The sequence below is a fragment of the Falco biarmicus genome, chromosome 13 (assembly GCF_023638135.1).
Source record: "Falco biarmicus isolate bFalBia1 chromosome 13, bFalBia1.pri, whole genome shotgun sequence".
In the NCBI taxonomy this organism is placed as follows: domain Eukaryota; kingdom Metazoa; phylum Chordata; class Aves; order Falconiformes; family Falconidae; genus Falco; species Falco biarmicus.
The window spans coordinates 28702418-28725282 of NC_079300.1; the positions used below are offsets into that span (position 1 = coordinate 28702418).

Genomic DNA, 22865 nt, shown 5'->3' on the forward strand with positions numbered 1-22865 from the left:
CCCCGCCGTGGGCAGCAGCCGGGGGACACAGCACCGCTCACGCTGCACCCACGTTCTGCCACCGGCACGGGCCAGCACCCGCTCATCGCCTGCACGAGGCCACTGACCAAGAAGCGAGGCCCAGATCCCGCACACAGCAACGCACAAACGTTAACAGCCTATTTCTCTCCGTAGGGTGTCTCAGGACACGTAGGGGCACGAGGAACCGAGCCACAGCTGAAGGGCCAGAGCCCACGAGATGACCTTGAGGGGACATTGACTGGTACGCGTACCATTGCCCCGCGATCTCAGCACCCACAGACACGCAGGCACTTCTAGGCGACCGGCCGTGAGCAGCGCACACGGGGTTTACACCACCGAAGCGCTTTTGGGTTTGTGTAGAGGACAGGGGAGGCAGCAGCTGGCTGTGGGTCCAGGGAAGCTGCTCGCGGCAGCACCACCCTGCTCCTTCCACCCAGCGGCCGAGCCCCCTCTGCTTAAGGGGCGCCTTCCAGGAGGACCCGGAAAGCATCCCCGCACCCCTGGCCCCTCTGCAGGGGTTGCTTTGTTACTGTTTTTTCCCCCCCAAAATTGAAATTCTGGTTTTGTAACCAGCAGACTGCAGGGTCAGCCTCAAAGCTGCACCCCCAAAACGGTGAGAACGGAAGCAAAGGGGAAAGGATACCCAACGCGTTCAGCTATGGGGGCCTAGCGTTAACAAACGGCTAAAATCTTCCGAGTCCTCAGAGATCTAGGGAAGATTAAGTCATGTAAGAAATACACAACAAAAGATGACAGCTGGCCTTTGTAACAGTTGTCTCTGGAGAATCTCTGATTTTGTGACAGACTGAGCTAATCCCTTTGAAAGCGAAGACTGATACAGCTGCTGACCTGCGGCGCAGATAAAGCACTTACCCGCTTTCCCAGGAGAGCAGATCTTCAGCCAAGGAGCAGCACGGTGTAGGCTGATCACACCCACAATGACAGTGGGGAATGTCCCCAAAATCACCATATTTTCCCCCAGAGCTGAGGCGATACCATAATTTAAGGTGATTTCCGGTGACAAGATAACTACGCCATAACAGAAGCAATCTGACATTTACACAAGCATTCCGACACGTGGCTGCCAAACCAGCTATGGGGCAGTCTTTCCTCTGTGACAGTAAATGAAAGACCTGAAATCCTATTCCAGTTCTGGAGTATAAACTAAAGGGGGAAAAAAAAAAAACAAACCCCAAGGGGAGAACACCCATGTTCAAACTAATCTATCTCAGTCTGACTGTAACAGTGAGGGTTCAACACAAGCTCTTCATTTGGCAGACACACGGAGGCAGTGCCTGCAGCGGAGGGCAAAAGGCAGGAACGGGTTCCAGCAGCACCGCTGAACCTGGCAGGACACGCGGCCATAGCCCAGCGTGTTTATTCCACTTCCACAGCAGAACACTGCGGAGACACCCGCGTTACCCTCAAACAGACCCGAGCACTGCGCAGCCCCTGCTCACCAAGCAGCACACACAGGCTTTGTTTGCCTTACCGAGAAGTCTAGTGAGTTACCCCAAAAAGAAATCCGCTTCGGTATTACCGGGACTGTGCTTGCTCGTCTCGCTGCTGTACCACATCCCAACTGCCCCTTCAGGATTTGGTGGTGATAGCAGAGGCTTTTATGCCCGCTGTTCATCCTGACTAGAGTCTTCTTCCTCATAGATTGTAAGTGAAAAGTAAAAACCACACTGACACATCAAGGTTTTTTTCAATTAAAAAACATCACTATATTTAATTACCAGAGTTTCATTCAAGTAAGGCTCTTTATATAAGTTACATATTTATTTTAATAAAAAGAAATAAATACTTCTCTCTTCACATTAGATAACTCCCTGGAGACAGAAAAAACAAAAACAATAATGAAAACACAAACCGACCCCAACTACAGGGGTTTCACTATGGATTTGTTACAAATCAAAAGACGGTAAATGTTTGCTTTCTGTGGTCATCACAAATCCAGTTTTAGGAATCAAGTAGATCATAGATATTCTAGAAACAGAAGAAAACTCTCTTTGAGGAAACAGTAGCTCAGCACATTGTCCTTGGGAAGATACGTTTGGGTAACACAATTGTTACCACCGCCACAGATGAGAGTCCCATTTGTCCATAATGTGGCCACGTGTGGTCCGAGGTACGAGCATCCATCTCTGTATCCGAGGTTCACAGCATCTGTTCTTGACCGTTCCCTTGGTGAGGTCACAGCAATCCTTCTGGCCTGCACTCAAGGCGCACTAGCTGATTTCAAAGAGAGTTACTGTCTCCAGAATTGGGGGGGGAAAAAAAAAAAAAAACCCAAAAAAAAACCCCAAACCGCTACTTCATAGCCTAAAGAGGAAAATTTGTGTGCCTGTTGACTTTTCAAATAAGATACTAGAAAAGTAACTAAAATAAGAGTTTAGTCACCCTAAGGTGATCACAGTGTTACACTCAATAGTGCATGTTTCATATAAGCTGCTGATGGATTATTTCCCACACCATCTTCTTGCGGAAGTAAGGCATGTTATCCTGAAAAAGAAAGAAAAACCCATTAAATACAAAGCCACAGTAGAAAGAGACAGAAAATATGCATAAACAGTTAATTCTTTAATGTGAAGTTTCTTCTAAGAGCTGTCAAACACTCACCACTTGGATACAAAACGTGTTTCACCCGTGCAGCTCCTAAGAGGGTGGCACAACAACCCAACAAAGCCAGATGTACTCCACCACACAACAGCTTACAAGCACTTTAGTAAGAGACCACCGGGTTGGAAAATAACTGGTGTCTTAACCGGTCAAAGGGTGAAACCTGTTTTTCCAAAAGATACCAAGGCCAGGTATCACAAGCCCACTGGCTGCAAATTCCTGCCCAAAAGGAATCTCACTGATTCAACTAGGAAGGAGACACCAGACATAAGGATGGAGCACACAGTTCTGCCCTGCTCAGGCCACTTTCAAGTTCCAGCCCCAGAATCTACACACCAAAAACAGAGAAAGGTACAAAACCTCAGCCCCTGCCTCAGACACAGTTAAGAGCTGCTGTAACTCCCCTGGCTCTTCTATCTGCAGAAGCCTGGAACTGTTTATAACCTTCACTCACCTGTGTAAAGGTGATCGGCTTGTCTCTGGAAATACAATCTGCATATTGGCACATAAAAACCCCACAGTCGCTTCCATTCAATTGCTGAGGGATTTCCTAATGAATGCAAAGAAGATGGAAAATGTTAAGAAAGAAAAGCAATTTGACATAGCGCACTACCCAAACCAGACACTCATGGACCTACCTGTAGAATCTACACTTGCTGCTCCCGAGCACAAGGAACAGACCCAACTAACTGCACATCACCCCTCCCCTCTGCTTCCTTTACTTCGATGTTACAAGCCAAATCCTTGGCAGGCTGATAAGGCATAGCAGCCTTCCTCCCTGCAAAGTGTCTTGAGTTTTACACAGCGTCACGTTTCTCAAATCGAGTCTTTAGATACTGCTTTCTACTATTAACTCGTTGAGAAACATCAGCTCAACCCTTTGCTTTGTCACATGCCAGGATCTGTGCTCCAAACAAGAAGCCCACATTCTCTGGCAAGAGCTAAACAGATTTTTTAGACTTGACTTGTGAAATGGGGGCAAAGCCAGATTCACCTTCATGTGGCAGACTAATTAAAAAAAAGAAAAATGAAAAAAGTATTCAGCCAGCAAGGAGAGGCACTGCTTAGAGATTTCATCCCAGCACAGTTTGCTGGTCCAACTTGCAGCCTGATGTGGTACCGTAAGAACACAAGATGCTCACAGCCGTGCTCTAAAGCCTTGGACTTATTAGAAACTGTTAAGATCTTTGTGATGAGTTATAGTTCACATTTCAAATCCACGTGGTGCTCACTTACATGTGATCCCATGCTGTAAAGAGTCCACTCTGAAAACGTCAGCTCCAGATTTCTTTTTTCCCGGCTTTCTTCTTGCAGGTATTGGCTGTTCAAAACAACAATAATAAAATCACTCTTCATAATTTAGGCCAACAAAAGAAAAAGCTGCTGAAGGATCACAAGATGATGAAGGGCAGGACAGTAAAATGTCAAGAGGATCCTCACAGCAGCTATTTAAGGCATTTGGAGGAAAAATCCAAAACTCAATTTTACAAACACAGTGTGAGGGTGTGAGCTAATGGTGTAGGAATGAGACCAGCAATACCAACAGAGGCTTCCACAAAAGTGTAAGCTCATTGCCTAGCAGAGGTCAAAAACCCCCAAATCACACGTTATCTGAGGAGGAACAGAAAAATCAAGCGAGGAACCATAATGCCATAATTCCACTGTGTGCCTTAATCCCACATACCAGGTGCACCTCCAGAAGAACAAACCAAAAGCTTCTGGGCTAATATCTCTGGCTGAGGAAGGTCTCAGGCCACCAGCTGCTGAAAGAATTCTCTTGAGGACATTTTATTCTATGCAAACCTGTTCTTATACCCTTTCCCAAGCATCTGCTGTTAACTGTTCAGGGGAGCACTGGACTAAAAGAACACTTGGTTTGTCTCTGTGGAGCTGCTCTCCTGCTCTTGCTCTACAAAACTGTTGGTTTAAGGGGGTTTGCTACTTCTGCATCACTGGCAAAGACATCTACGGACACTGGCTTGCACAATGTGATAAACCACAGCCGTTGTATTTGAGATGTATGCCATGCCAGCTGATACATCTGGAAAAGCTTGCCACAAGACATCTGTCTTGATTGAGAATGTCAGAAGTGCAACTAACACCCAGTGAGGACACGAGGGCAGCCTGCTGGGGTAAGCTGGAGGGAAATATGATGGGTTTGTTTAAAACAATGAACAGAAGTACCGAAAAACTGAGAAGGAGCATGTTACACAGTTCACTGCAACAGAAAGGATGAACATTACAAGTGTGTGTGTGGGGGAAGGTCTCAATACAAGAAAAGGATAAAAGAGCTAAGCAGTAAAGAGTAAAAGTATGTGTAGCTCATCACAAACAGGAGTGTATATACCCTAGGACCCCAACATTACTGAGCTGCAATCTAAAAGTTCTTAAAGGAGGAGTTAAAAAGCTCTTGGAAGACTGTAATCCTTTTACAGTCAGGTTGGTATTTTGAAACACTTCCCTGAAATTCTTCCCTCCCATCAGTAGCCCAGTTTCATTGATTACTAACAAAGTCAGCACGTGTGTTTCGTATCTACAAGAAATGCAAAAACTTGCAGTCGTATTTACAGGGACAAAGTCCAAAAACCTTTTCACATTTCACAACATAAAAGCATTGACTGAACAGCTACTTACAATAAACGTTCACAAATCGTGTCCCCTTTTTGTGTCATTGAGTCAAAATATCTGATGGTCTTCTTTCTGACATCTATGACCTGTTATTAAAAGGCAACTGTTAAGCAAAGCACAACCTCTGCACACATAGCAAGATCTAAATGACTTTTCCTGCTAGTTTTTTCTCCCCATCCAGTTCTAAATAAAAAGCCAGTGTCACTCACCACTAGGGCCCAGTGCACTCTCAGATGAATGGGCACTAAGATGAGGTCCTGCTTGAAGAGATCCACAGCTCTGGTCCATCTTCTTACTGCTTTGTAGCCCCCAGAAATTAGTTTGGGATAAAAGAAAGTACTAAAAGCATGGACTGCTGGATATCCTTCCTTCTTATTTCTTTCCATCAGAAGAGTCATGTAGAAATTAATGACCTGTACCATATAAAGTACAGTTGAGATGTAAAATAATACACTAGCTTACCGAATTAAAAATACAGCAACATGTCCTTGCTGGCCACCCTGAAGTACGCAGCTGAGTGAGCTCCAGCCTCAGCTGTCAGCTTTTGTTCCAAGCATTTTGTACCTGGTTACTTCTGCAGTTCGATAAATACACCCGCCACCCACTCCAATAACCTAGACACACTCCTGGAAACTGCATAATACAAGTAGTAAAGGAATTTCCTGACCCTTATTTCCAGACTAGACCCTTAAGTACCTAAAATAAGAACTGTACAGGTATTTGTAGGCTCTGCAGTGAAGGTCATGAAACAATTTTGAAAAGACTTCTGTACACAGCGAAGGAGTATTTTTAAATAAATGCTGAATTAGTGCTGCAGCTAGTTTTACCTCATCATTTAGCCAGTGAAGGTTCTTTAGTGTGTGGATGTCGTCACGGGTGACCTTGAGTTTGAAGGCACTGCTCATGATCTCATCTGGCAGACCTTTGCCAAATGCAGCCATGACTTCTCTCTCCATAGCCTGAAACGAACAATTAAACAGGGAAGGACTTAGGAAACAGAGAATTGAGCACACTGACCTTTCAGTTGACACAAGGCCTGTAAATTAAGCTCAGGTGACAGAGCAACTGGCTTTGCCAGTTTTTTTGCTAAGTTAGCAATAGCACTTTTTTGTTTGTTTCAGCATCCTAACTTGGAACTTTAGAGCCCAGGTTTGCTTCAATTTGTTTTCACAAAGGATGCTGGTATCAAACATCTGGACTAGCAAAACACACTAAAGCAGCTGAAAAATGGACAGAAATACAGCAAACACCCTTCGTGCGTGACACCGCAGCACTCTTAATACTGAGGTTTAAGCCAACCTCAGTAGGCATTCTCCATACCAAGGCAGGTGAGTCAGGAGCCTGAAAGAATTTGAAGGTGGGGGACTTCAAAGGGAACTGAAGTAACAGTAGAAGGGGGAAATGAGGCAGCTACACTGGAGTCAGGCAATCGGGAGTCCAGGTTGTGCGTGCAACTGATTGTAATATGGACATTTCCATCTAAGTCTGCTTAAGGAATGCAAATAAATCACTAGGTCTGGTAGTATAAAATACTCTGATCTGCAACAGCATCTCCTTCTTGGTTGAATCTGGGCTAGCAAAATAAAAAACACACATGGTTTTCCTTGCACTGAGCATCACTCCGCAGACTTTATAAACTCTGGATTTGCTAGCCTTTTCCAAGTCAGTCCACAATGGGCATAAAAAAGGCAATTATATCAGCACAATCACAATGCCAACAAATAAAAGCAGCCAAAATTTTTATATGTAGGGGAACCTGAACTCCCACTCGCTGCTGAACAGCATAGCTAAGTTAACTCCTGTGACCACTGTTACATGCAGTGCAACCACACCCAGTGCGCATACCTGACGGCGAGACCCTGAGGATATATACAAGATGCTTAGGTCCCCCACAAGCAATGCATAGGACAAAAAAAAAAAAAAAAAATCCTGCAGATTAGCAAAAGCTTATTTTTCAGGTTCTGTCACCATGGTAGGACAGATTAAGAGGCAGATCCAATACAAACGTATGAATCAGGTTAGCACTGCTCTGGGAGACTGTTGTTAAACCTGGAATAACTTTTGTCCTGGTAGCAGAAGCCCCACAAAAACCCTTAGGTCAGCACAGCTGAAGGAGTATGTGGAGCATATTAAATCCTAAAAAAACCCAGCTTTATGGCTGACCCTTGCACTGTGAAGTCACAGCTGCAGACACTCAGTAACAGGTTAAATGCAAGTTCTTAAGATTTCAAAAAGCCTTAACAACCGCCTACAAGGAGTTCCTTGCAGCTGTTTCACAGCCTTCTGTTTTTTCTAATAGACTGTCAGTTATGGTACCTCTGTGAGTGCTGAGAAGTGTTCTACTGGTTTTTCTGAGCTTGGGAGTTTCTTCTCTTCCACACCAAGGGCAGATGACCTTCCGGACGGAACAGGTGACAAATGCAACTGGAATAATGCCTCTTTCGAGATTTCAGTTCCATACTGTTTCTGTTAGACAGAAGGACATTAAGATAGCAAGAAAGCACAATTTGTTTGCTAAGAGATAGTGCAGAACATCACGTTTTTGTACACACGTCCAACCAGCAAAACTCCAAAGTTACTTTTTATTGATGACTGCATTCCAACTGCGCACCCATGCAGGGCTGCACTCAAAACTAAACAGAGGCAAGACAGGCAGAGAATTAGTTTGGCTTGGACTAGCATTAAGAATGCCCACAAAGCCTCCACATGTAGGTATCGAGTTGAGACTGAGACTAGTATTTCTGATTTCCATGATTAAAATTTTACTTTTTATCTCAATCCTGAACAGAGAAGAAAGTCAAAGAAATGTACTCCCTATCTCACAAAACAAGACTAAAGATACTGCAAGTCCAGCTTAGCAGGTCAGCTAAGTCCGTGCACTAAACATTTTGAACCTATACCAAACACATTAACAGGGAAGAATAAAAATAGTATAGTGTAGTGTGCTCATAACAGTCCAGAAACAAAACTAAGGGCAGCGGGAAATGCTTTTTGATAACATAGTCATCAAATTCTACTCCCACTTTCCCTGGGAAAAACAACTGGGACAAATACATCACTTAAAGTATGTAAGCAAAGAGTGCAAAAATTTCTGAACTAAAATAGCTATATTTTCCTTAAAAGTGAAATAATTAATAAAACAACTTTACCACTACAACCGCTTGTTTCACGGGTCTTCCTTGCTCATGAAAGTTTTCTGCTGCTGTGTAGTACCTGCGAGAAGAGAGGGGGAGAGAGAAGTGAGCTGTATATCCATACTGTCCCATGCAGTTCTCAAGATTTCACCTCCCAGATAAGAAATGCTTTTTCAAGGCTGATTCTGCCTAGAGCCTCAGTTGCACAGACAAACATCTGACAACACCGTCTCAGCTTTCAGCACCATTCTTGCACACCAGCAAGACCGGGAACAGAATGAAGAACCGGGAGCTTTGCAAACTTTCTTCCATCTCCATGTGCAAGACTCCTTTTCTTTTCTTTTTACCAGTTTCTTTATTTGGAAAACAAGGAAGCAACCAGCACTTCCTCTATCAAGTGCTTTGGGATCTACTGGTGACAAATACTGCATGCTAGGTGTTACACTGCAAGGTATAACATGAACATCCGCAACTATACTTGCAACCAAATATAGTTAGCTTACAGAAACTAAGACCAGCACATTGAATTAAAAATGGGACAGCTACAGGACGTTTACTTGCCTTCTATAGGCTAGTCAAGAAAGTGACTACCCCCGTTTGGAGAGGATTATCATTAAAACCACGCAGACTCTGAAGAGCAAACAAATACACAGACATTAAAGTTGTCCATATATATGTCCCTTCTTCAAAAACAAGAATTTGCATTGTCACCAAAGATCCCCTTTTTCCGGAGGGAGATCTACAACAGACTCTCATGGTATTTTACACTTATTGCGCTTTAAACACTTTCAGTCCAGCATGCTAAGAGTAGATATTCCCAGGCCTCACCAAATGACTTCAGTTAGCAGCTAAATCTGAAGAAAAAGGCAAGAACATGTTCCCTCTACTTGAGCCCATCATACTCCGTTAGTTATTTTATTTCCCTCTCTCCCCTCGAGCGTAGGGGAACCAGTGACAATTTAAGCACAGGAACACTGCTGCACAGCTAAATATAGCGATCGTGTTTAAAGCGGGGAGAAGAATAGGGACAGAATTAGCTAAAAGACAGGACTGCCACAACTGAATCTCTCTCCGTTCCCATCCATGCTTTCTCCTCTCTCATTTAAGGGCAAGACACTGCAGAAGGAGGCATGCATCAGACTACCGTACAAAATCTCTCCCTGTAGCTGTACTTATTGCAACCAAAAGCCCATTTCCCTCAACACCACAAATGCATCTGAACTCAGTAGTCCTGACAACTCAGCCAGCCAACACAAAAGAGTCCACTGGCCTCTCCAACAGGCAGACAACCTGACTGCATGCTTCCTTTTTGGTCTCACCTTCAAACCCAAGGCGCTCTGTAAGTCAAAAAAACTGCCTTGGTCCCACCAGGCTTTACAAGCTCTCTAATCCTTATGCTTAGGATCCTCGTTTCAAAGTGAAAGAAATTAAATGTCATCTCATTAACAGTTTGGCAGAAAGACACTCGCAAGCAAAAAATGGATTCTGCAAATCCAAGGACAACTTAGTATGGCCACCACTCTCATCCTCACTAGCTTTCTGAAACCACCACACCAGCACAACCCTGTTTGTCACACAGCATGGCTCAAGCACGGGAGCTGTACTTGAGATGCAAGTGGCTTGTAAGCAATTCCAGAGCCACAGGCTAGCTGCTACTCTTCCACAGCACTGAGACAATAAATATGATTTGTCTTCTTCTGGACACTAGTGGAAGCTGAAAGAGACATGCACGAGCCAAACGAAACAAGAACCGTGATTAAAAGAAACTCTACCTGATCATATCGCTTCCCTGAGACCACTGCGGGCTGCAAACAACTCCCTGTTTGATACCTGCACAGAAAAAGCAGTAATATGAAAACAAGAAGTTGACTTTCAGTTAGCATCAGATGTACGTAGCGCTCTGTTTCTGGGTGATAATACAAAAAACCTTTTAATGACAACTGTATGGTTAGGAAGTTTGAACTCTGACAAACAGCTTGAACTTTGAATACCATGTGTGAGTGTATGAGAGCTGAAGCAGGGCATTTATGAGGTGTTAACTCCAACCTAGATTGCACACTTGACTAAACAAATGATTTTTGCAAACCCAGATGCTCCTCCAGGCTCAGAAGAATAGTTTCTCATTCTCTATGACAAAACAAGCTTTCCCCAAATTCCAGCACCTGCTCAGAAATAATTTCAAAACCTGTATGATTGCATAATAAAGTCACAGATACGTAAAAAGAAGTATTGATGAAAAATTATTGAAGTAATGAACATGGAAAAATACTGGGACAATACTAAATGTATACAGATGAACAGATGGCATTATAATACACTGCTGGTATGAAAGAAAATAGGTTGTCAGCAAACCAGTAACTATCCCACACTCTGCAGAAGACAGCTAAGGTCACCTTCAGTAGTTACGTATCTTCAACTCACTGAAGATGAGCTACCAAAGAAGCTAACTTGATATAAACAGAGGTACTGTGCAATTAGCTTACTTGGTTTCGAAGCTCCACTACCACAGAAATAGTTATGTATAACATTAAAAAGGGATTAAAGGAGTAACACATAACCACCACTCTGAGTTAAGTACCTACGAGTGTGCAGTAATGTGTTGCCCTCCCCATCTATCTATAGCCAGATACTACAACGTTCTCCTGCAGAGCACAGTTAATGCCTGCAGCTACAAACACCACTGGTACAGTCATGTCTCTCAAGTACGATTTTAAACAAACTTTTCCACTTCAACAAAAACCTTACCAATCCATTTTCGCCAATAACTAACTATGGTTTGGAGGTGCTGGTGTTCCCCCTCTTTTGTACTTCCCCCTTTCCTTCCAGAGACATTTCATTCCAAGAGCTGACATCAGCTATAATAGCGTAAACACACTGGCTGATTCAGATTTCCTTATACACACAGATTAATGAGACACTGGCACTGACAAATCTTTTTAGCATAACCTTTTTAGCATAACCTACACCTTTGAGACATAAGGAACTGCCCTATTTTGATCTGAAGTCTATCTACAAAGTGGAACAGGTATGAATCATGGGGATACTCACCAGTCATTAGTGTCACACATGGATAGATATTTCCACATTTTTGTTCTTCCAGGTGACACTCGGTCGTCACTGGTTCCTTGGAGTAGGCTTGAACACTTTGGTGCAACAAAAAAAACAAGAGAGAAGAATCACAATTTTTATACGTATGGTATTTTTTCTCAGTACATACTCATTCACTAGAAAGACTAATGTTTATTCATACACAACTGTCTACATTAGAGTTTGAAGCCATAGTAAAAGCAATAGAAATATTAAGGTAAAATGAGGCTGTTTAATCCCTTAATAGGAACATCCAGTCTCCTGCACTGGCTTCCCGACAAAATGCAGAGGACATTTCCACGAAGAGGCAGTTTACACTCAGAAGCTTGGCTACTTTCAACTCGGGCATACTGAAGATACAGGATTCAAATTTTCTGTCTCCAGAATTTCAAGAGACTAATTAATCATGAAATTTTCTTCCTTTACCTTTTCACCAGCAAATCAGTGTCTTTCTTGTTATTTCTTTAGACAGAAAAAGTATTCTTTGCACATCCTACAAGTATCTGAGGAGACCACTTTATCTTATGGGACAAGACAGCATTCGTTACAACCGCCCTTGGCCAATTCTCTTCAGTTTATTTATTAAAGATTACGCTGATACTGAGAATGCAATGTCCACAACATGCAAACTGCTGGGACGTTTTACTTCAGACCTACTCTACTCTGACCTCAGGGACTACACGCTCATTCGCACTTGGAGTGCATTAGACACATTCCACAGGAACACTTTCAGGTTTAGCTTCATCTGAAAGGGATCTGTTTCACATGCTCCAGGTCTGCTCAGATATGAGCCAAACCACAATAATCAATGACTGGGAGATTAGGTGCCGAAAGCAGAGTCTTGACCCACCCTAAAATGCTATTGCCAGTGCATCTAAAAATACACGAGATACTCTTTTCCATATCATTTTCATACACCAGAATGTTTAAACACGATATCCTGTTCGGAAGTTGTGTGTCTACATGTTTTCTAGCTGTAAACCACTAAGCAAAGATTGTGAAACAACCCAGGTTTCACAGCATTTAAAGGAAACTGCCAGAAAGCATGGCATTTCACACAGTCTTACTGTGTAGAAAGGCATGCTGGAACTTCAGCACCATCTTGGCGTCACTGTTTTACAAGAATTAGGCCCCTTCTGCACAGCTCTGAAGTGTAATTACTCCACTAAAATAATGGCTTCTATTATATTTGAGTTTTTTACTTGTGTCGTTAACTTCATGCAATCTCTTGACACAGTTACATCAAATACACTCATCACTGGTAATATATGAATCAGAATCACACAAAAGTTCTCCTTTACAGGTTGCTTTAGGAACTGGAATTCTACACACAAGTGGGATTTAGTCAACTTGGTGTACTGCAAAAAGAAAACATCCTGTAACTTGTGTGAGAAGGACTGGGGGAGGTAGAAAGGAACAGAGAAAATTCTGGCATACCCTGTCTTTCCCTTATTTGTATTTCACATTCTCAGATAAAACAGGACTCCTGACCAAGGGAAAACTCATCAATTGTAAACAAGAGGAAGATAAATTATTTTTAATGGTGCTACAAGATAACCAGTCCTGCGGATTTTTATACTAGAAGTTACACTGCCAGCACTACAATCAGATACTACCTTTCTTAACACAGACGGGAAAGGAGTATCAGAAAGAGAAACACATCCGTATCAACAAAGGAGTCGTCACCTTGAGAATATGCATTCAGATAATATTCATGCTTCATTGCAGAGAGCTGAAGGTGGGGTGTCAGTCTTTTAAAAATTAGTTTGCCCTAACACCTGCCTTGGCACATTATCCAGAACCCTGAGAGTAGGAAAGGTTAATTCCCCTCCACTTCCACCTACAACAGCCAAAAAGTTACTACCAAAAAGTTAATGGCTATTTTTCATATAATTACTTGCGGTTGCTTGTGGGCTGTGGGGCAGAGTGCCTTCTAGGATATTTTTCCTTTACTAGTTGCAAGAGCTGTTTGTATTTCTCCTTTTCTCCTCGCTGAACACCCTAGCAGAATGAAGGGAAAAAAACAAGCAGATTAGAACCACTGCATACGAAGCAAATGTTTGTAATCTGGACATAGTGCGGACTGCACAGGCTGTTCCCAAAATACTGGCACATAACTCAAGTTTGCTTTAGCAGGAATTCGCACACCTTCATTTAGTGTTAGCCCTGCTCTAAGAACATGTGTCATACTATAAACCTCAAAATTCCTTCTGCAACTGTTTCCTCAAATGGGGGCCTCTTCTCTTTAGCTGTGGTCTGCACCTCTTGCATAATCATTCAGGCTAATATGCATTCCTGTCAATAAACATAATGATTGGGAGCTATGAGTCCCCAGGGTATCGTAATCATACTCCACAGCTTGCCGTGGCCTGCTTCTCCAGTACTTCGGTGTGAGTTCCCCTCTCGTGTAAGCTAGCTTTATCAGGGATTTTCCAAGAGCTGCTTCCGATATGGGAAGGAAAAGGACAGGGGAAGGCCTCTCCAATAGTCCTGTAAGGAAGGATTATCACCAGCTGAGTGTTTTTCCCCCTGCTTTAATCCTTTTACAGTTGCTGTGTAAAGATCACAGCTGAGCTAGGTTCAGGACAAGAGTGAAACAACTCTGCACAGATCCACAGCAACAAGGCAGTACAGCCTCACTTACAAGTGCAACTGGCTGGACGGTCCTCCGCCAGTACCTTTTCCATGAAAATGGTTTAAAATTCAATCTTTCGGCAACAAAGCACTGCTCTGTTCCAAGACTTAGTGAATGTAAAGACAAATAAGATGCTATATGCCGATATTCCTGAAGCGTTCCTTTAACTTCAAGCTGCACTCACTGTGCTGTTACGAACTGCCACTTCAGCATTTACGTACAGTTTTGTTACAACTGCTAAATTGTTCCATTTCAAATGACACCTTTCTCACCCAACATACCTCTTCAGCAGTACAGAAAAGCCTCCCCATTTTGCTGCCTTCTGAAGTTGTGGATTCTGGCACAGCACGCTCCCTAATGGGTGGCCTCAGCGTTAAGATGTCACCTGGAGCGGGTTTGACGTGGTGCTTGCCATTCCTGCTTGGGCTGAAAACATCAACGGCAAAAGAAACAGCGTCAAGACAACATTCAAATACGCACCTCTTGATTCAAGCTCTACCACCAGCTATTTCATAAAGCATGTACACTGATGATGATGATGGAGAAAGACGCAAAACACTTACAACTTTCAGATGAAGACCTGCTGTCTTCAACTGGCTAATGGGAAGGTAACAAAGAAGTAGAAGTGACTATCAGAACTGCCTTCAACATACACCAGCATCTGGTCTGCACATCACAACTGCACCCAGAGGCATGTTATGTCAGTGGCAGGCCAATCCCTGAGTAATACAAAGACTAAAGAACGAGGCCAGTGTGTTATTCATACCATCCAGCCCAGCTCTCCTAAAAGCCAGTGCCCTGGCACCAAAGCGTAGCTGTGGCTTTCCTCAGAGAATACTACAAGGGAGGTGAACCTGCCGCTCTGCTCTGCCCTGGTGAGGCCGCATCTGGAGCGCTGTGTCCAGTTCTGGGCTCCCCAACTCAAGAGGGACAGGGAGCTACAGGAGAGGGGCCAGCGGAGGGCTATGAAGATGACCAGGGGACTGGAGCATCTCCCTGATGAGGAAAGGCTGAGAGAGCTGGGCCTCTAGCCTGGAGAAGAGAACACCAAGAGGGGATCTTATCAATGACTACAAGTACCTTAAGGGCGAGCGTCAGGAGGACGGGGCCAGGCTCTGTTCAGTGGTGCCCAGGGACAGGACGAGACGCAACGGGCACAAACTGCAACACAGGAACTGCCATCTGAATACGAGGAAGAACTTCTTTACTGTGAGGGTGACAGAGCACGGGCACGGGCTGCCCAGAGAGGCTGTGGGGTCTCCTCTGGAGACACTCAACACCTGCCTGGACACGACCCTGTGCAACCTGCTCTAGAGGAACCTGCTTTAGCAGAGGGCGGGACTAGCTGATCTCCAGAGGTCCCTCCCAACCCCAACCACTCTGTGATTCTGGCACAGACCTCTGGAGATCATCTGGTCCAAATCCCTGCTCAAGCAGGATCATCCACAGCAGGCTGCCCAAGACTGTGTCATCCAGTCAGGTTTTCAAACATCTCTGAGGACAGAGACTCTCCAGCCTTTCTAGGCGACCTGTGCCAGTATTTGACCACCCTTAGAGTAAAAAAGTGTTTCCTGATGTTCAGATGAAATTCTCTGGTTTTCAGTTTGCTCCCACTGCCTCTTGTCCTGTCAGTGGGCACCACTGAGAAGAGCCTGGCTCCCTCATCTTCATTTCCTCCCTTCAGATGTTTATACGCATCAATGAGATCCCTCTGAGACTTCTCTTCTCCAGGCTGAACAGTCCCAGTTCTCTCAGCCTCTCCTTGCATGAAAGATGCTTCACCTCCTTAATCATCTTCGTGGCTCTTTGCTCTAGTATGTCCACAGCTTCCTTGTGCGAGGGAGCCCAGCATTGGACACAGCACTCCAAAGGTGGCCTGAATAGAAAGGAAGGATGACCTTCCTCAACCAGCTAGCAACACTATTCCTAACGCAGCCCAGGATGCTGCTGGTCTTTGCCAGGAGGATGTATCGCTGCTTCACGTCAGCCTATTGTCCGTCAGGACCTCCTCCTCTGCAGAGCTGCTTCCCAGCTGGTCAGCCCCCAGCACGTACTGCTGCATGCAGTTGTTCCTCCCCGCATGCAGGGCTTTGCACTTCTGCTTGTTGAACTTCAGGAACTGTTTACCCAGTTCTCTCCAGCCTGTCCAGGTCCCTCTGGATGGCAGCATGCCCATTGGGTGCATCAGCCACTCCTCCCAGCTTTGTATAACCTGTCAATTGGCTGAGGGTGCACCCTGTCCCACCGTCCAGGTCATTAATACAGATCTTGAACAGTGTTAGGCCCAGTACTGATCCCTGGGGTACACCACTAGTGACTGGCCTCCAACTGGGCTTTGTAACTTTGTCACCACAGTACCTCCAAGCTGTGGTACGCACAGGACTACTAATCCAATTCCGAGACTGGAAGGTAAATCGTAACATCAAATTATGTCATGACCCATTCTCTCCTTCCAGCTATTTCTGACTCCGAGGTAAGGGTACAAACAGTGCCTCAGCATCCCCTAAACAATAACTCAAAACAAATGCAACGGAAAGGATAGTTCTTTGGTTTTTTTCCAAAATAACTAATTTTTTTTTTCTATGAAATTAACTATTTAGGACCTTTCAACAAATGATCCTGGTCTCAGCCTCTTCTCTAGTTCAACGCTTTCTTCTACCACAGACCTTTAATTTTTATCTGATCTCCTGTGTCTATGAAATATCTGGATTTAGAGAAAAAGTTTAAAGTGGGTTGGAAGGGAAAAAACCCCAACAAAACCCAGCTGAAGACCTCCCTTAGTATAGCAGTCTGGAGGAGTTCCTGAATACCTTGGAAAAATATTGCTATGTGGACACAAATACAGGCAACATGGGAAGTTCAAGAATGAAAGTGAAAGACAGAAAACCGTTCAGAGAAGTTGTCAAAGAAAATGGAAGGATTTTTACCTCAAATGTGGAATCGTCTTGTAAGAAAGGGATAGTGTTTCCTTATTCAAGCAGGCATTGGTTCCACAAGGCATTTTATCTATGAGAGAAGAGCGTAAGCCATCAGTAACTATAAAAGGAAAGTGAAGAGGTTTATGAGTTTACAGTAAAGAGCTTCACCAAAGCTAATTTTTTTTCATTTTTTCTTTTACATTATAATATTACTTGTGTTATGTTACTTAAGAATATTTTCAAGATCTTCATATTGGCAACTACTGAAAGGTGCCAGCCTAAACCTGAAATAAAAAAGGCTTACCAGGATCTACTACCTAAAATTAGCATTTAAAACAATTTATGTCTGCTCTTAGCTTGCCAGAAGTATCAGAACTGAAGGATTGCAACCAAGGCAGCTCTTGTACAGAGCCTGGCCCCAATCCAGAAGCAATGCCAGGATGCAGGGAAGAAAGAGAGTTCACACTCAAGTATTCCTAATGCTACCTAGATATTGTGCCTTCCATAATCTGTACATAAGCCTAGGGGTAGAGTTGCACAGTACACAAGGTATGAAAGAAACAAGTTAACAATTGATGTCAGCCTTACCAATTTCCAGCATTTCTGTTTCTAGCGCAGAACCTGCTCGTCTTTCAGATGAAGGGTCAGAAGAAGCAGGCTGAGTCTTCAATAAAAAAAGAAAAAGTACCAACATGAACACAACCTGAATGTGAACCCAAGAAAACATAAACTTCCTGAAAATTAGTCAGCTCTATTATGACCTGGGGACCATGACTTGCTGGTTCAGATTGCAGCAGAATGCAAATCTTTTTGCAGGATCTCTGAAAAGTACGCTCTCATACATGCAGTGACTAAAACAATACAAGCTTATCTCTGAGTTTTCAGTCAGCTCCTAAACATTCCAGAGCATGATAGTTTAGCCCTTGAAAAATATATTTTGTATAAATTAGAGTTAACTACTCTCTCAGGAACGAATAAATATTCCTCTTATCCTATGGGGCAATAAGAAAAATAACACTACACCTTTGAACCAAACTAGGGAGTCAAGCAGTTCATGACTCATTTTTACAGAGCCAAAGTCCTACAGGAATCCTCTCCTGGACTGGTGGATAACAAACCTAGCAGAAAGAAGTTTATCTAAAGGAAGTATGCAGTTTTTCTTGTGCCGTATTTTGACTCGTTAACTATGAGCTCGAGAAAGAGAGTAACAGTTTACAAACACACTAAAACTATAAACTTGAAGAATTTTAAAGTAACTGGAAGACAACTAACATTTAGCTCCTTCCTCAGTGGCAAGTGCTAGAGCACGGTACGGAAACCTAAGGAAGGCAAACCCAGCACACAAGAGCTGCTGGCTGCAAATGGGAAAGAACCACCTATTGCTGCACAGGCTCAGAGCAGGCCAAACTTGAAGATGCAGTAGGGAGAGCCGCTTCCTCTTTCATCCTGCACAGATAATCCTTACTAACCTCTTCGGCAGACTCTGTGATTGGAGCTGCATTGCTGACTGAAGCCTTCTGGCATTCACTTGTCACCTCAGCCGGCAACTTCACCGCAGCAGAAACTTCTTCAATGTTCTCTTTAGGCTCAGAGGTGCCATAATCTAAAAAACAAAGACAGGCCATGTAACAACATGATTTAAAAAGGCATGCCAAAATTTTCAGATGCAGACTAAAGTGACTCTTCTGTTTTCAATTCAGCTTTTTTCCCCCAAACCCACTAGCTCACAGAAATACATCTTTTCTCTGCCTGTCCTCAGTTTAAAGTTACCTTCCTTCACATCCCAGATTCTAAGTGATTTCTCATAAGACATGCAAATATTTTGAACTGACAGAGGTACACTGCAAATACAGATGGGAGGGAGCACACAGCTTTGATTTAAAATACTCTTTCTGCCAACATGCACGTGCTCACTGCATACTTAACTCACACAGGGGTATCTCCTGCTGGCAGTAAAAGTATTGTGCTCTGCCACAGTCAACACAGATAACATCACACATAGGGCTGGGCCTAGGATGCACCCTCAAGCCACTGGCTACACAGATGGCCACAAGGAAAGAATGGTTTCGGTAACATTCAGTAACAATGCTGAAGTACAAAGGCCAGAGTTTTCTAACATACATGAAACCCAAGACAAATCAGGCATATTAAATACTTCTGTAATGTACAATACCTAGTTTTCTACGTTTTGGTTGAACCTTGTCACGATCTTCCGCAGGTAGCTGAACGCTGAGGAGAGAACACAGAACAGCGGTTTGAAACCACAGGCAAGCTTTTAACAGGCTGATTTCCCTTTGCAGGGCCCAAACTTCCAAAGCTAGTTTTCATATCCCAAAGGTTTCTCCTTCCAAGCACCCCAGGATCATCTCAGGCACACATACCCAACCGCCACCGCTGTGCATCTTGAGCATCTCACATCAACAGCCCCCACCTCTCCCAGGCAATGGACCGCTCACAGACAGCTAATTATCCCACTAAACATATCAGGCCTCTTTTCCTCATTCTGTTAATGCTTCCTAATGTTTTACATTTGTTCCTATCACCAAAAAATTGCTTAAATTAATATGTAAAGCCTTCCTCAAGGAAAGAAGCATACCACAGATTACTGAGCCACCCAAGTTTGTCAGTCGCTATGCTGAGTTGCAAAGAAAAGTCTAAGTAGGACAGGAAATAAAAGGTGGGAAAGCAACTCACGCATACACCCACTTAAATAACTTACTGCTAAATCAGTGCTTGTGAGCTAGTTCTTGAAATAATTCTGAGCTGCACCCTTTCTTACAAGGTGTTAAGTCTGAGTATTACCAGTCGATACAATGATAAAAGTCTAGCAAAAGTTTTTGCTTCCGGAAGAGTGCAAAGGTTGTTCGTAATTTTTTTTTCCCCCCTCCAAAAATACCATGACAGATGGCAAGGGTTCTTTGAAGAATTCTTTGGTCTTTCTTAAGCAAAATAATTTATTTTAAACTGTTACACCCCTGAACCCTGCTGGTATCATTGCTTCTGGACTATCTCCCATCTGTTTTGGGAGCACAAAAAGTATCCAACAGCCTTAACTGAACCATAAAGAACACTTGCTATTACCATGCTATTAAAGTCAGACAAAATACTGCAGGGTATCTGTTAAATGCAAATCTATTCCTGTAACAATGCATTCTTACCCAGCATATTTGGTATTCCAGAAGTAAAACTGAAAAAGGCAAAACATTTGTATCCTCCTGCTCAATTTTTAGCAAGAGCTAACTCATTTTGAGCTGCTCTTCCATGAAGACTTTCCAGCATCAGTCTTCTGCAGGGATAAAGCACAACGCAACCTCCTCCAGGCTATGTTCTGAGATACACACAGTTTACATCCCTGACTGCAGTTACAGGAACTGTTTTGGGCCAGCAATGCCTCCTTCTTTAGGTTTAGCAGAATGAATGTTGTTTTGTCCTTTTTTACTTTACCAGCCACTTGGAGGTTTAGAATTAGTTTGCTTTCAAGAAAAGATTAATTCTCTCTTGATAATTCAGCAATAAATTGGGACACCATTGGTGTTCTGAAGGAGGCATGGCCAGGGAACATGGATGAGCAAAAGGCAAGGAAAAAACCAAATGTATGCTCAGCTACAAATACACAATCCCGTGAGAAGGTTAAGCTGTGTCACTGCAACTGGGGTTTTGCCAAGTGCCTAGGAGAAACAGGTAAGTGCACAGGGTGTTGAGTAATATTATGACATGCTGAAAAAATGGCCCAGAAAATAAAAGCAATTTGAGAGACCACTCTCCACGTAAAGATGCATTCGTGTTGTTCTCTGCGTTCTAGAGAAGAGAGCACCTATTCATGCCCACCATTTTACTTGCCTCCTTAGCAACCACAGGAAAAAACTAAGATATAAGGAAAACTCAGTATCTTCGCAAACGCCTATACAAGTCAGGCCCTCTTCTTCTAAAAAAACTACTCCCCCACCCGTGCTGAGAACTGCTAATTAAGATTTATAATTCATATTTGTAAAAAATTCAAGTTTTCACAGGTTAACCCTCCCCCCAAAAAAATCACACACTGCGCTTCAGTGGTGCAGTACAAGAGCAGCTAACAGTCATCTGCTTTCCCCACCAGTTTCACCACCCATGCCCAGGATTTTTCATCTTTCTGTGATAGGAAAACCTCAAGTGGCAGAAATAACAACCACCCTGTGGTTTAGGTTTCCCTACAGAGACTCACACAGGGAACCTGGGAACCTCTTTGCTATTTTACAGTACATCTGGGTGAGCACCGTTTGAAAACTTATTTCAACGGGACAGCTTCCGAAGCCACCTGACACAGATTCACCTGAATTTCATCCTGATTGCTTTGCTCATTATTTCCAGTGATCTCTTAACAAAACTGGGTCTCCTTGTCAGACCACAACAGAACAGCCTGCAGCATCTACAAAGGCACATTCTTCAGCTTGGGATTACGCTCTGCACAGCAGCTGTGAACAGCTACTTGTGCAACAAGTGGCTCTTTCCAGAAGATAGGAACTTTTCCTATTCACTCTGGAATGCGACACTAAGCAGAGCTTGCTGGAGCAAGCTACTCCCAGAGGGACCAACCACACTCCCCGAAACACAGCATGTAATCCATACATTCCCTCTCTTCAGAGACAGAAGTGACAGGCACGGAGATGGCTTAGCCACGCGTCACCGGCCGCTCTGGGGCACCAGCAATTGCTAACACCTGGGACGGCATCCCCCTTTCTTCCACTCCACATACTTATCACACGCCCATGCCATGACTTTCCTCCATACCCTGTAAGCATACATACTGGTCTCCTACTCCGTATCCCCACCCCCTTTCTTCTTTCCAGCCCCCCGCTGTGCAGATGGAAAGCGAACGAGGGGGCGGGTTTGCCGAGACTTAACGGGGAGCTCCCGGCCCCCGCAGCCAGCTCGGCGTCACACCCGCCCCGCCGTGCCCAGGGGCACAGGGGGGCCCGCGCCCCGCCGCCCCCCGCCGGGCCAGGAGGCAGCCCGCCCCGCGCCGCAGCGGGGAAGGGCGGGGGGCGGCCCGGCTCTCCCCGGAGCCCATCACTGCCCTCCCGCCACGGAGCGGGGCTCTGGGCGGGCAGAGGGGCCGAGCCCACCCAGGGGCGGGCAGCCGGAACGACGGGAGCCCCAGGGCGAGGCAGCACGCTGCACCCGAGCCCACGCTGCAACAGAGCGACTGACGCCTCGCCCTGAACACCTCAGGCCCCGGGGGAGGCGGGGGGGGGATGCTGAGGCGCCGGGCAGGCCCCGCTCCCGGCAAGCGGGCCCCGGGGGTCCCGCAGGCCCCACCCCGGGAGGCCGCGAGGGCTGGTGACGGGGCGAGGCCCTCGGGCGGCCGTAAGGCGGCGGGGCGGCTCGCTGACCTGGGGGGCGGCCTCTTGCGCGGCGGCGGGGCCGGGGGCGGCGCGGGGCGGCGGGCGGCGGCGAGGAGGGCGCCGAGGGCCCCCAGCAACCATTGGTACATAGGCCCCGGCCGCCCGCGGCGGAAGTGCGCCCATGCCGCACAACGCCCGCCCGCCCGCGCGCGCAGCACCGCCCTCCCATTGGCTCCCACCGCCCAAGGGGCGGGAAAGGGCGGGGTGGGGGATTTAAACGTTTGCGCATGACCGTTGCGCCTTTCCCGCCACCTGAGGGGGGCGATGGCGCTCCGCCATATTTGAGTCCTAACCGCAGCCCGGCCCCAGCCCGGCCCATCCTCTGCCTCCCCGCCCACCCTGTCCTATCCTAGCCCGGCCCATCCTCTGCCTCCCCGCCCGTCCTGTCCTATCCTAGCTCGGCTCATCCTCTGCCTCCCCGCCCGTCCTGTCCTATCCT

At 45.1% G+C, this 22865-nt stretch overlaps 1 protein-coding gene across 1 annotated transcript; it reads right to left on the reverse strand.

Annotated features, from left to right (window-relative positions):
- Positions 1–1723: 1723 nt before the first annotated feature.
- SENP2 (SUMO specific peptidase 2) lies at positions 1724–22746 on the reverse strand. The gene is made up of 17 exons (XM_056358241.1): positions 22415–22746; positions 19219–19274; positions 18515–18648; positions 17634–17709; positions 17055–17133; positions 14409–14553; positions 13390–13493; positions 11454–11548; positions 10178–10235; positions 8421–8484; positions 7588–7737; positions 6099–6230; positions 5481–5684; positions 5278–5357; positions 3880–3964; positions 3098–3193; positions 1724–2526 (listed from the first exon to the last, which is right to left on the reverse strand). The coding sequence occupies exons 1-17, from the start codon at positions 22513–22515 to the stop codon at positions 2464–2466; spliced, it is 1722 nt and encodes a 573-aa protein (XP_056214216.1). The 5' UTR covers positions 22516–22746; the 3' UTR covers positions 1724–2463.
- Positions 22747–22865: the final 119 nt, after the last annotated feature.